General features: G+C 41.1%; 1 protein-coding gene across 1 annotated transcript; it reads left to right on the plus strand.

Annotated features, from left to right (window-relative positions):
* The first annotated feature begins 4,670 nt into the window (after positions 1–4,670).
* Positions 4,671–14,573, plus strand: prelid1a (PRELI domain containing 1a). Its single transcript, XM_080774825.1, has 6 exons — positions 4,671–4,792; positions 6,798–6,921; positions 8,833–9,058; positions 10,537–10,650; positions 12,318–12,396; positions 12,687–14,573. Exons 2-6 carry the CDS (start codon positions 6,830–6,832, stop codon positions 12,806–12,808), a joined length of 633 nt encoding a protein of 210 aa, XP_080630951.1. The 5' UTR covers positions 4,671–4,792; positions 6,798–6,829; the 3' UTR covers positions 12,809–14,573.
* The last annotated feature ends 311 nt before the right edge of the window (positions 14,574–14,884 follow it).

Genomic DNA, 14,884 nt, shown 5'->3' on the forward strand with positions numbered 1-14,884 from the left:
ACATTAATATTAAACAAAACATCATCATGTATCATCTCATTCTGGCCAATCACAATTTGCATCCTCACTTTTGTCTTCAATGTTTGTGTTTACGCAATGTTTGTGTTGATACAAACACTTAAAGCTGGCCATTCATTGTCAATGGCATTCAATGTTTGTGTTAGGACAATGTTTGTGTTTACACAAACCCTCAAAGATGGACACCGGAGGGGCTAGCGCCCCTCAAAAAGGAAATGTATTAGATATAAAATGTCATGGAATTTTTCTCTGTAAATCCTTTGAAAAGAGAGTTTTCATTGTGATTGCAATTTGAACAGCAGACTCACTCCCAATCTTCCGCCGCAATCCGAAGACTCACCAGACTCCACCTTAGCCCGTAGCACTTGCCCTAGCCTTGACGACCCTGCAGGCAAAGGCTAAAATGTGATTTAGATAGCATTTTACAATATCAGAATGTCAGGTTGACCTAGCATCCTGGATGTATAGTTTTAATGTACAGATTATTGATTTTCTTGATAGGTTCTTGGTTTAGCTATGCATTTGATGTATTATCTTGTGTTGTTGTCCTTGTTTAGGCCTTCTGCTAAATGGGCATTTACAGTAGCTACACTACGTTGGTTTCATTGATCCAAGCCGTAACACAATTGATTGGTTGATCTAAAAAGGCCCACTGCTCACCTGTCTGACCACTTAAAGTGCTGTTAAGTGGTCAGATGGGATTTTGAAGTGTGCCCTGATACATACACGGTCGAGAACCACTGTTTTAATAGTTGACAATGTTTTGCAATTGTGAGGATGTATGTAATGGTGTTCTGGTGTGCTGAAGAGTGCAGTTGATTGTGAATGTGAAGACTTGTTTACATTGATTGGCCTCAGGTCTTCTCCAACTACCTGTCTCCACTCTCCAGTGGTGGACAGTACAGAAATCTCCTATCTCCATATTTTAACCTTTTGTGTTTTTTTTCGTAAATTAATGCCCATACTTCGTACTACATCACCACACAAAAGCATCAAAAGCTGCAGTTACTTTACTTTTACCACTTTTTAATTTTAATCCTGAATAGTGACAGTTGTGGACATAGGAGGTTTCCACCCGACAGAGATGATTTGAATCCTGAATAGTAACAGTTGTGGACATAGGAGGTTTCCACTTGACAGAGACGATTTGCTTGAGAACAGTACAGATACACATTTTGAGTATCAGTACTTTACTTGAGTATTTGCATTTTTGGATATAGGCCTACTTATGATGTTTCATTCCACTGCATTTTCAAAGATTGTACTTTTGGCTCCACTGTATACATTTCCAGGAAGGGAAAAGGTACATTCTTATTTTGAGCACTGAAGCCCTGTTACAAATATAGAGAAAATACAAGCTCACAAGAACGCATTGGTTGTGCACACGCCTTGGTCATCAATAATATTGTGGACTGGAGACTAGAAGGAAAGGTTTAATTCCACCAATGGCTGAAATGAGAGCAAAGAGCTCTTGATGTCATAATCACAGAATACAGGTGGGAGTGAGTTTCTTTGAAAACAATGTAAGAAGCATTCATGTCATTCATATGTCATACAACTCTGTTCTCATTGTTCTCTGTGGTTGATCTCTTTGAAGGCCTTTTGAATAATGCATATATGACAGAACAGTAATTAAGCCATAATTAAATACAGTAAACTAAAAAGGAGGACCATCACTTTGAAATGGTTAAAACAAAACAGAAATGTCCTGAATCAGCCTAAATCTTCACACACGCATGCACGCACGCGCGCGCGCGCACACACACACACACACACACACACACACACACACACACACACACACACACACACACACACACACACACACACACACACACACACACACACACACACACACACACCCTGTCTCAATGTGGTAACAAATGATTAAAAATGGCAGATTAAGAACTGATATGGTAGGGCTAGATATAGCCTTGTAAACAAAATAAAACATGCGATCAAATATGATGACATTTTTTGTTTTAATTCATTTTTGTTTCAAAGCTACTGTAAGTACAGTAACATGGTGTGTTACAATTAAAGTTTAGCCTATGATACCTCATATGTGATGAACACAAGGCTGCTTCAAAATACAGTTTACTTTACATGATCATCTGCTGTCCTCTAGTGTCCAAAGAGGAGAGGTAGGCCTACTTAAAAAAAGGTTTAAATTCTCCATATTCAGAACGCAGCTAGCCATCTTGCCAGCAAGGCAGTGGAGCCTGCCTGGCAAATGACATGGGGGGGGTCCTTTTTGTGGGCGTGGCCGAAAGTGGGCGTTACCAACAGGTGGGCGTGACCATGGCCGCCAGAAGTCTGTCAGATTTTGACAGCTTCAACAAAAATAAAGACCCCCAGGAAAGTGTTCTAAATCCTCTAAACGTCATTAACATATATTATTTTATATATGTATTAGTTTATAGATGTGTCACAACTTCGTTGACCGCAATCGCTTTCATTATGCTGTGATTCACTCTGGTATTTGTTCTAAGTTTAATAAAATATAACAAAAGCAGTACCCTGGCCTGGAGCAGTGATTCTCATGCGACTAAAAGCAGCGAGTCTGACAGATCCAAATCCAAATCCAAATCCAAAAAACTGTGGGAGGAGTAGCACGTCAAAATAAACAGAGCAGTAAAACAATAGTATGATTGCCTCCAGGGCCGGTTCTAGGCATAGGCAAACTAGGCGGTCGCCTAGGGCCTCAACCACTGAGGGGGCCTCGTCACAGGGAGAAGATTTTTTTTTTTTCATGTATCCCTTACATGGGCTACTGGCCACATGTGGCCCCCACCTAGCTTCTTAATTTTGATCTCAAAGTGCACCAGATTGAAGCATTTTCATGGCAAATTTACAATTTTTATCCGGCGTGGCAAAGCAGGAGGGGGGGGGGCCTCTGTATAATATGTTGCCTAGGGCCTCAAAAGGCCTAGAACCGGCACTACCGTAGGACCACTACCAGTTGACCTGTAGTAAGTCTCATGGTCGGGGGGGTAGGACCAAGGGATTTGGGATTTGTTTATAAACATTTTGGTATTTGTTTATAAACATTTGTGATTTGTTTATAAACATTTGTGATTTGTTTATAAACATTTTGGGATTTGTTTATAAACATTTGGGATTTGTTTACAAACATTTGGGATTTGTTTATAAACATTTGGGATTTGTAAGTCTCATGGGGGGGGTAGGACCACTACCAGTTGGCCTGTAGTAAGTCTCATGGGGGGGGTAGGACCACTACCAGTTGGCCTGTAGTAAGTCTCATGGTCGGGGGGGTAGGACCAAGGGATTTGGGATTTGTTTATAAACATTTTGGTATTTGTTTATAAACATTTGTGATTTGTTTATAAACATTTGTGATTTGTTTATAAACATTTGTGATTTGTTTATAAACATTTTGGGATTTGTTTATAAACATTTGGGATTTGTTTACAAACATTTGGGATTTGTTTATAAACATTTGGGATTTGTAAGTCTCATGGGGGGGTAGGACCACTACCAGTTGACCTGCAGTAAGTCTCATGGTCGGGGGGGTAGGACCAAGTCTCATGGGTTTTGGGATTTGTTTATAAACATTTTGGTATTTGTTTATAAACATTTGGGATTTGTTTATAAACATTTGTGATTTGTTTATAAACATTTTGGGATTTGTTTATAAACATTTGGGATTTGTTTACAAACATTCGGGATTTGTTTATAAACATTTGGGATTTGTAAGTCTCATGGGGGGGGGGGGTAGGACCACTACTACTGGCCACATGAGGCCCCCACCTAGCTTCTTAATTTTGATCTCAAAGTGCACCAGATTGAAGCATTTTCATGGCAAATTTACAATTTTTATCCGGCGTGGCAAAGCAGGAGGGGGGGGGGGGGCTCTGTATAATATGTTGCCTAGGGCCTCAAAAGGCCTAGAACCGGCACTGGCCCTCAGGGCAATCACACTAAATAGACTTGGTAACCTAACTGTAGGGAGTGCAAACACATTAAAGAACCTGGAGGTTATCATCTATGAAAAGGCAACACAATGAGCAGAAAATAAAAATGAACCATGTAAATACAACAAATTGAGCAGAGCACTGCAGGGAGTTGAACCCCATTCCGGTAAACCAGAAGTACCACAACCAGTGCCTTGGTTTTTGTTTTGTTTTACGAGGTCCATTCGTTGAAATGTAAATTTTGCATTTCAACGGTAAAGTAATTTCACAATTGACATTGTAGGCAATAATTAATAACGGTATGGCACCAGGCCAAATGGGGAGAGAGTATGTTTTGCACTCTGAGTGTGTGTGTGTGTGTGTGTCTGTCAGTTTGTTAACAGCTAATCTCCAGCACCATTAAAGTGCACTGAAATAATAAATTTGAAAAAAGTTTGGACACCCCTGGTTTATACTCTCGTAGATTGAAAATAAACTGCAAAATCTCAGTAGCTGACAAGCTGGAGACTGGACACCGGACAGTCTCTGTAGGAGTGTAGGTGTTAACTAACTCCAGAAGGTGGGAGTAAAGCAACACAAATGCAACACAAGCTGCAGTTGAACCCAAAAGAAGAAGAGGGAGACTGAATTCAACGGGTCACCAATTTCGGCGAAACAACACCGGATATGTCGTTGAATTTGACCTTCCCCCTACTTGCTGTTGCTTCTTGCTTGCTACTGACAAGTAGTAGTTGTTTGACTAGTGGCTAGTGGCTAGTACTGGCTGCACGAAACAGCAGGGAAGCGGAGGACGAAAATGAACATAGCCCCGTGTTCATGAGCTGCGTTCGGCCGTCCAGGTGAGTGGGTCTATTAAAAATAACCTCGCGAAATGGACTCTTTCAACGTCATTGCGTGGAACTGGGTCAAATGATGTAATTCATTCATCGCGACACGTTAGGCAAAATGCTAAGGCTAGCGAGGAAAGTGCAGTAACGTTCCTGAACAGAGCCACTGGCACTGACCATCCTGATTCCTGATCATGTGACCACTGACCTCATGTCATGAATCATGATCCATACTGTACTGTACAAGGAGGAGTGGAGTACACTCGGTCCCAGGCTTACGGCCCGGGCTTACTCATCTGCGAAAAGAAGTGAGTGTGAGTGGAGTGTGACTGCGGACGTGACCAGTGACCACATTCCAGTTTCCACACGCCTGCAGTTCCGCCATGATTCACTACAGTTCTTCAGTCTAGAGTAGACTAGAGTATGTATTTTACTGCTAAATGCTTGTAATATAGGCCTGAAAATCCACCTTTAAGTAGGCCACTCACTGTTTTTATATTTTGTGATGACATTGAATTTTGTTGTTATTTTTCATGTTTATGAATTGAATACAGTCAGTAAGGACTTTCACCGTAAGGACTTTTAAACCAAGTGTGTTGGCTGTATTGATCAATTGAGACTTTTATTTAAATCTAGGCCTAAATGCTCATATTTGCCATATTCATTTTTCATTCACTGTGGCTTTAGGTTTGTAGTTCAACCTTTCTTTCCCTCCCTTTTCTTTTTCCAGATATTTTATTTGATTGACAGCTGTCATTCAGTGTCGTTCTGTCATTCATTGTTTATATAGCCTAGGCCAGTGTTTTACTCAGACACCAATGGTATGCATAGACCATAGACCCCCATTTGATGTGATTTTGATGTCTTGTCTATGAGGCACCGATATAGTTATGTTTGTTAGGTCACTGCCATATTAGTTACCCCCAAGGTTTGAGTGAGTCCTGGTGGTTAACGCTGTCAGTAGTAGCCAGGACTTATGTTATCCTTTTAGCGTTTTCTGACTGTATCATGTTGCTAATTACATTTTTGACTAATGAAGTATTCAATCAATCAAAAAACACCACAGACACCATATTTGGGTATGACTGAGGGCCGATTCATACTCCTATTTTACCGCTGTTTCAGCGCTGTAGTGCCGAAATCATTTCAGCTCGTCAGTAGCACCGAAAAGTAGACTTTAGGACGGTACCCGCCCCCCCCCCCCCCGAACCTCAAATGACGTCACATTGTAGGCTCCACAGAGCCGAACCGACTTTTATTCGGCTCTAAAATAGGAGTATGAATCGGCCCTGACTAATTAGAACCCCATATATGGAGCTGGCTGACGCATCTATGTCTCACATCATACAGTATTGCCGGATTCCATACTTATGGGCACGCACTCAAGCAACTACATTATCATCATGCTCTCTGATTCTCATTCACTGCCTTTGTTTTTCCAATGGCGCTCGTTGTCTTTTTGGGGTTATTCATCCAGAATAGCCTCTTTTATATTTGCTGAAGGGCTTGGCAGGAACGTACTGAACGTAATGAGTTAACAAATGACACCACCCAGGATCATCTCGATGGTACAGACTTTAGCCCTTGGCTTAAGTTACTGCTTATGTCGAGCAGTCTTTCCAACCCCATGGGTTGACATCTCGGTTAAGTTCCAATCGGACACTACTGCAGCTGCTGCAGCAGGTCCAGGTCTCTGACAAAACCTATCCCCTTTATTTGATTTTGAGTGGTATTACTATTTTATTCATTTATTTTCTTTCATTTTGTTTTAGTTATGTTGATGTCGGACATTATTTAATGACCATACCTCACTATTATTTCGCTGCTTGTACCTGTATGAGTAGAGAGAGTGACTGACAAATAAACCTTAATAATTGAGAGTCTACAAAAATCCATTTGGTTCCCACGTTGAGAACCATCCACTGACCTAGTAGAGACCATTATGTTGTGCATACAGAATAATGGTTGGACAGACATAGTTGAGTATTTATTTGTAATTTATCATTTTGTTTGGCAGAGTTTCGTCGGGATCATTGTCAAGACGGAACAATGGTGAAGTATTACTGCTGTGCAGGTTTCCTAAAGAGTTCCTGGGACCAAGTATGTGTTGCATTCTGGCAACGATATCCCAACCCTTACAGGTCAGAACAAACTGACACACACACACACGTCACACATACACTCAATGGCCCTCATTTATCAACCGTGCGTACGCCAAAATATGGGTGCACGCCGAAATTACCGACATTTTTGACATTTACCATTTCCGCCAAAGCTTGAAATTGAACGTGACAACGTTCAAAATCCACGTTTGCTCCTCAGCTGGCGTACGCATGTTTTTCTGTCGCAGAACGGCGGAGCAGCATTGTTTGACCAGCTGAGAGGCTGCCAAAGGCATCGAAACATATGTATTCACTCCTAAAATGTTAATATAAAACTGTATGTATATGGGCTACATGTAAAAAAAGAAAAAGAAAAAAGTTATGGACCTACAAGATGTGTCTTTGTGTCATATTAAATTTATAGGAGCTTTCCAACTTTACAATTAAAATCGCACTTGATTTAAGCCATTTAAACAGTGTTTTGCATGAGCGCATACATGCGAGGATTTGGGCTGTCTGTGCTGGAATATTTCCATGACGTTGGAAAGTATAGCCTATAGTGCAGTGCTGCCTGCAGCTGCGGAGAGTCCCAACATGCATGGGTAGCCTATATACTGTAGCCTAATCTACAGTAGGCCGATGTCTTTCTGGAGTTACGGTATGTGCAATCTCCTCCTCGTTTAATAAACCTGACGCGTCGCTCGACTGCCAAATGTACCGCCAGCGCAAGTGGGAACCGCATCAGAGATGTAGGCTACCCAGCCAGCCCACCACCACCACTCCTCCAGTGCCAGCCACATGGGCTACGGTTTTAGCTGCACATTCATATATTGACAGTTGAGTTGAGTTGACAGCCTATCCACTGCAGCGACTAGCGACTGTGAGGCAATCTAAATAGACTGTCGAACGTGCATGGTCAGTTGATCACGGTGTCACGGACAGACAGACAGGCAGACAGGACAGGATCAGGATCGAGGAGCAGCACCTATGCAAAACAGCAGCGTGTGTGTGTGTGTGTGTGCGCGCGCGCGCGTGCCTATTTGTTATTTAATTCATGGTTCACAGGTTCAGGTTTTCGTTCACTAATAGATCTTGTTGTATATTAAATTAAAAATACTTTAATAATTTAATATAACTGTACAACTAACAACACACAGTGACAGTTGCTTGCAAATTGCGATATGTGCGTCAGCGTGCGTGCGGGGGGGGTGAGGCGGGCAGCAAGGGGGAAGCGAAGCGAGAGGAGAAACAGACCTACAGCTTTATTTAATTCATGCAGGTTTATTTATTTAAGATACAACAAGTTGCAAGTTGCGTGTGCGCGTCTGTGTGTGTGTATGAGAGAGCTGGGGCAGCAAGTCCATGTAACCATGGTTTCACAACGTATTTCAGGACGTTCCTGTCGCAAAAACGAGCGCGTGCCCGATAGATTTCACCCGTCACATTTATTAACGTCAGAACGAAATTAAGGAAGGATCAGCTGTTTGCGATCACTTTATAAATGCCGTGGCGACGTGGGTGTACTACGAAACCTGCACTCGAATCTGTGGCAGATTTTACACTCGATTGATAAATGAGGGCCAATGGAACTAAACTCTGATCTTTGCTTAAAGTTGCAATCCGGAATGCCTTTTAATACAATATAAGTAGTATATCTGTATGGTACAGCATGTTAATACAATATAACTAGTACTCTTCTATTGTTATAAATGTTATATTTCCCCTGGTCGAGGGGACTCCCTATTGGCAAAGTGGTAGAAGTTTCTCTCCCACGCGGCGCGGGACTCCTGGACATGAAACTTTAATATAGTATTTTGATGTAGTAATTTTGTTGAACTTGCACACTGTAAATAGGGGGGATCTTATGGGGCTAGTGTCTTGCATAAATGTCAAACAAACTCATACCTCTGATGATTTATTCATATGTGTTCCCTCTTCTCTCCTTCCCAGTAATCATGTTTTGACGGAGGACATCATCTTCCGGGAGATTACTCCCAGCAACTGTCTGATTTCCAGACGTCTGTTGACCAAAACGAGCCGCGCACCTCGCTGGATGGAGCGCTACCTCCCCAAGCACATGGCCAGCAAGGCGTACATCATCGAGGACTCCGTCGTGGACCCTCAGACCAGGACCATGACCACGCTGTCCTGGAACGTCACCCACGCACGACTCATGGTACCACTACTAGGGCCGTCTGTCACCATGATGAAAGTTTAGCTGACGAAAAATGGTTAGGGCTGTCGCGATTACAAATTTAAGTTGACGATTAATTGCCACACAAATAATTGCGATTTACGATTTAATTGTGTTTTGTTGCATTGAACATTGAAATGTTACAATTTGTATTTCTGTTTTGCCTTTTAGGCTTTGCATTCGCAAATTGCACAGGGCAGATTAAATCACTGACACATTTAATCATTTTGAATAGTTTTTCTTTCCAAAACATTTACAAAATAGAAGAAACTTGTAGATCTGATATTTCTGCTTTTATTTTATTTTATGTATGGACATTTTCAACGTGGAAACGATTGACGGTTATGCAAAAATAATTGCGATTAGACGATTATGTAATAATTGTGCCTATTAATAACGATCAATGATGTGTTTTTGGCATTGAACATTGAAACATAGATTTTTTAATCTACCGGTAGATTAATCTCACTACAATCCTGGAGTTAATCTAGATTAAAATGGCTAATTTTAACTGCCGAAGGCATTCAAAATATGTGTGCGCTACCTCAGGCCAAGTGGCCCATTAGACCAGGAGCCCTAATTATGGATATTAGAAGAACTGTTCAGTGTTGCCAAGTCTAGTCATTATAAACTACTTTGGACTTGTTTATCTAAAATGTCTTTAAAATATTGGTGGTTCTCGTCATGAAAATGTTTGAGAACCACTGCTCTAAAACAACAGTCAGTCAGCACTATAGTTGCTTTTTCTAGACTTATTCTCTGACTTTTCAGATTTTCTGTATTGATCTGGCCTGTTAACATTTTCATAGACCTGGTTGCTTGTTTCTCTCTCAGTCACGAAATGTGGCAATCCTGGTCAAAGCTAGGCTAGCAGGAGGCAGCAAGCTGCTGCCATCATGGATAATAGTATTTAGCGCAATTCTATGTCCCAGAACTTATGGATATGGACTTATGGCTCCATCGCTGCCTCTTTCTTTTCTAGTAAGAAAAGTTGTGGAACTTTAACATGTTGCTGACTTGCTGTTTACCGTCCCCCCCACTCCATGCAGACAGTGCTCCATCTCCTCTCTCACACACACACAGTCGCACACACACACGGCCCGCCTACAGTCCGCTATGCAGACCATATGCAGACCCAGCTCCCAGAACCAATTTTGAGAATAGATTAACGGTGATATATTTCTTTATCACACGATAAGAGTGTCATGTTAACACCGTTAACGGCCCAGCAGTACATTTTACATTCACAATAATGGCAAGATCTGCACAATAGCAGTTGTGAGCTTGATGATCTGATATTTTCTAAATTTTCTGTTTTTATTTTATTTTAATTCTTTAGAAAGTTGTGCATATAGTGACATACCCGAAATATGGACACTAGGTGGAAAGTGGTTGTGTTCCTTCCTGTCCAGAGTGACTTTCATGCAGTGTTCTGTTTGCTTTCACCCTGTGCCCCCCAGTCTGTGAAGGAGCGCTGTGAATACCACATTAACCCTGAGAATGGCAGCTGGACCGAAATTCGAAGAGAGGCATGGATCTCCTCCAATGTCTATGGTCTTTCCAGAGCTATTCAGGTTAGTAGAGGGAAGGTCCACACGAGACTCCCTAATAATGTAACAATCCAGGCATTTAGCAGCACATGGTCTTTGTTAGGCATGTCACAGTGCTAGGCTTACCCACACCAGTAGTACCGGTAGTATCGAATTCAACCACTAGGTGTCCTAATAGACCTGCCTGGTAAATGGCAATGATACAGAAACAACATCAGCGCTTGCTCTTCTAATTTCCAAAGCACATTAAGGCGCAGAAGGCAGGCACAGTCAACAAATACAACAAGATAAATAAGTCAGCAGAACTCCATAATGTCCTTTTCACTATTTTATTTTCCTCACCGAGACCAACAACGGACGTGTTTCAGCTACTCAAATAGCCTTCATCAGTGCTGATCCAATCCAAGACGCTAACAGGAATTACAAGATTAATTGAGAGCGCGTTGCTACAGGTTATTGTGAGTAAATAAAGCACTAAAACATTGTGGAAGAAAGCTCACCGTACCGTAAGTCCTTTTCTCTACACTACACCACACTAAAGTGAAATCTGACACCATGCACATGTGGCTCATAATAAAACGGTGCTATCGGTGTGCAAGTAATGTACTCTGTGGTATGACCGCCCACCGGTAACACCGGACACAGTGACGGGCCTAGTCTCTCTGATCCAGAGCGATTTACAAAGTGCGAGATGGGTGTAAAGTGGCACGCACACTAGTCAATTATTAACAGGGTAGATTAAATGGTGCTAAAAGAATTACTACAAAGCAACTAGCGAAAGTTCTGAAAATAACTATGCATCGCAATGCAGTAGATTAAATGATGCTAAAAACAAATCTACAAAGCAACTATAGCGCAAATTCTGAAAATAACTCGATGCATCGCAATGTGACACGTGAGCTTGTATAGGTCATTCCACAGCTTGGGGAGCTTGGGGGCCAGGAGGGAAAAGAGTCCTACTGTAGGTCACATGGATTAGTGGCCAGGGATTCATAGGGATGGGAGGGACGGCCTGTGTTTACTGTTAATAGTGACACACAGAAAGTTACAAAAGGCCCTGTCTCTCTGTGAGTTGTACTGCATTTTCTACTCCACCTTAGCCTAGCCTGTAGCACTTGACCTATTTATGACGACCATGCAGACTTGGCGACTCATAATCTCAATCATTTGCGATATGTTCGTGTCAAGTAGGTTGAACAGCCACCCAGAGGTGAAAGGTTACTTCTCCAACGTGAGACCTATGTTTCTTTCTTTGTTGTTCCCTCAAAGGGACATAGATTTATTTTGGGCTACTACCCTATACACTAGTGCCACCTGTTCCCCTGTGCAGAAGATCCCTGGTTCAAAACTCATGAATAGTCTTATTCATTAGTTATTTGATCATATACAGCTTAATAAAAGGATTTGATGAATCTGAGTGTTGGTAACAGAAACGGCACTGCTTAAAGCAAATTACATAATACTATTTCATATTTTCCATTTGACTCCCTAGGTCAAAATCCACTCTTTATTGAGCGCTACATATTTGGTCTCACGTGAGACCCTTGTGATACAGTTGAAATGATCCCCCTCTGTCAGGCGAGGACATAACATGCACAGATTGCAGCTTTAATTAAACTGTCAACAAAAGAGTAGTGATATGAATTATGACAACTTCCTTGTTTGACGGAGCTCATTTGCTTCCTTTTCAGGAATTTGGTCTGGCAAGATTCAAGACCAGTGCTACAAAAACCATGAAAGGCTTTGAATTTGTCCTCGCCAAGATGCAAGGTATGTTTAGGCATTTTTGGGGGCAGTCATTGTTACTTATCACATTCTAATATTATCTAATATCTAATTGTGATACTCAGCAGCTACACTCAACATAAAATATGCAGAACTATGCTTTTTACCATATCTGAACACTTCTTGAAGAGTAAATCACCGCAATGAGTTATCATTTTTATGACCGATATGGCCAATTTCCGATTATGCTACCGATTAATCGTGCATCCCTAAATGAAACTGATCAATAAATCAAAATTGTAGAGGGTCAGTAATGTTTGTTGCCTCTCGTGCAGGTGAGACTCCCTCCAGGACCTTGGCAGAAACGGCCACGGAGAGAGCGAGAGAGACGGCACTGGCAGCTAAAGAGAAAGCCAAAGACCTCGCCTCACAGGCCCACAAGAAACAATATGTATGACATATTTATAACCAAACCACAGGCCCCGGAACAGATCTTTCCACACCTTCTATTGAGACGGGGAGAGATGAACTAATCCTAGATCTGTGGTCATGTTGTAGGTCAGTGGTTCTCAGCGTCGGATTCGGGGACGACCAGGGATCCAAAATGGACCTTAACGGGTCTGTAACTATGACTGTGGAGAAATTGTCTATTTGGTTACAATTCTACACCGTCAAGAGTTAACCCCTTTAGAACTGAGGCCGATTATAAAAACGCCTCCTAAATCCGGTTATCTGAAAAACTTCAAATATTTATTCAAAACATTACCAAAAAAAAGTTTCTATATACTGTACATAGCAACAACAACCCAAAAATGGGTTCCCGTCTTGAAAGGTAAAAACCCAAAAAGGGGTTCCCATCTGAGGATTTTGCAGTGTAGATCAGGGTCCCACAGATTTAAAAAATATATAGTATGAGATCATGGGGATCCTTAAAATTAGAACGTTTGAGAACCACTGGTCTACTTGGTTGTGAGAGTTGCTCTTATGGTAGGTGGACCATCGAAGGCCTGAGCTGGATTCAAACAGCCAGCTTCCTGTCCTTGGGTTTTTCTGATTGTGACACCTGAACCTTAAACTGGTAAACGGCTTATTTCATAGAAATGAGAACGACCCGAGTCTCGTGTTGCCAGACCAGTCGTAGATCTCTGTCTATGTATATGTCTGGTGACATTGAAATTAAACATAGTTGCTATAACTAGAAAGGCTAGAATGTCCGCTAAGAAACCTACAGCCACTGCTTTGAAAATGAATCATATCACCGTCCCATTATGAAAGTGGTCAAATTCTTTGCATTGGTTTTTGCAATGCAGTTAAAATCTCTGCAAACAAGACAAACCTGGCATGTATTAATATGGTACGCAAGCATTTCTGTGGTTAAAAAGAAGGAAGTGAGTCTTTGAAACAGTGATTGAACACTGACTATGGCGTACCATAAAATAATAGAACTTCAATATCTTTATACAACTTTCCTTTATCCACCTCTGTCCCCATACAGTACATGTGCTATTTACTCTCTTTCCATTACAACACTTTTGTTTACTTTATACCTTTGTACTTATACTTCTATTCTTAAGAACTTTTCATAACCAGATTTTCACAAATATGATTGAAACTGTTTTTTTTTAATTTATCCAAATTTTGTTGAAACATTTTGTTTTGATTGTAAGTCGATCGATATAGTTCAAGAAGCTCTGTGTGCGTGTTTCTCAGTCTGCTTTGCAGATTGGCTAAGCTACGCTTGACATTTATGTCACTGTCAGAACAGATGAAAGTACTCTGTTAATGGGTACAGCACTTATTGTTTAATTTCACATATAAATAATCATTGTATCTCTGTTTACTGTTGTTAATTGTCATGCTTTAATTTTCTTGTCTTTACTCTTTACTAATCAAAATGTTTCATTGCTTCAAATTGAAGTTGATTGTGCAACGATGGGTCCACATTGTTTGCAGTCATCTCTTGAAAAGTAACTGGAAAGGAAGTTAGGAACTGGACTAGAGCGTGTTGGGCTGTCACTTTGCAGTTTATAATTGGTAGAGACATGTTTGCAGTGGATATCAGCATCTGCGCCCAGGGTTGAAATGTACTTTCGTTCAATGGGTTATTAAAAAAAGGCTCTTGTTTTATACAGCCATTTCAGTTGATCACAAATATAAAACACCAGGAGGATGTGCTCTTCCTCCTGTGGTGGTGCTAGCTTGTCAATAAATACAAATGATCTTTGTAACATGTGGAACGTTCTTATATTTTTTGTGGTACAGAAAACTGCAATGGCTGGTTTTCCCGAACGCATTTAGTGCCGCTCAGATGCCCTCTAGGCCGCACACAGAAAAGCCTGTGAACATAGACATTCCATGCATAGATGTGCCACGCAATGGTAGGCCCATTCTGAAATTTAATTAATAATATTGGGACAGCTGACAGTAGGCTCTCTTTAGTCTTAAAAAATATATATATTTATATATTTTTTTTTGTGAGTAAAGAGAGCCTACTGTCAGCTGTCCAAATATTATTAAATTCAATTTCAGAATG

The sequence above is a fragment of the Protomyctophum bolini genome (assembly GCF_963924005.1).
Source record: "Protomyctophum bolini genome assembly, chromosome: 10".
Lineage (NCBI taxonomy): Eukaryota > Metazoa > Chordata > Actinopteri > Myctophiformes > Myctophidae > Protomyctophum > Protomyctophum bolini.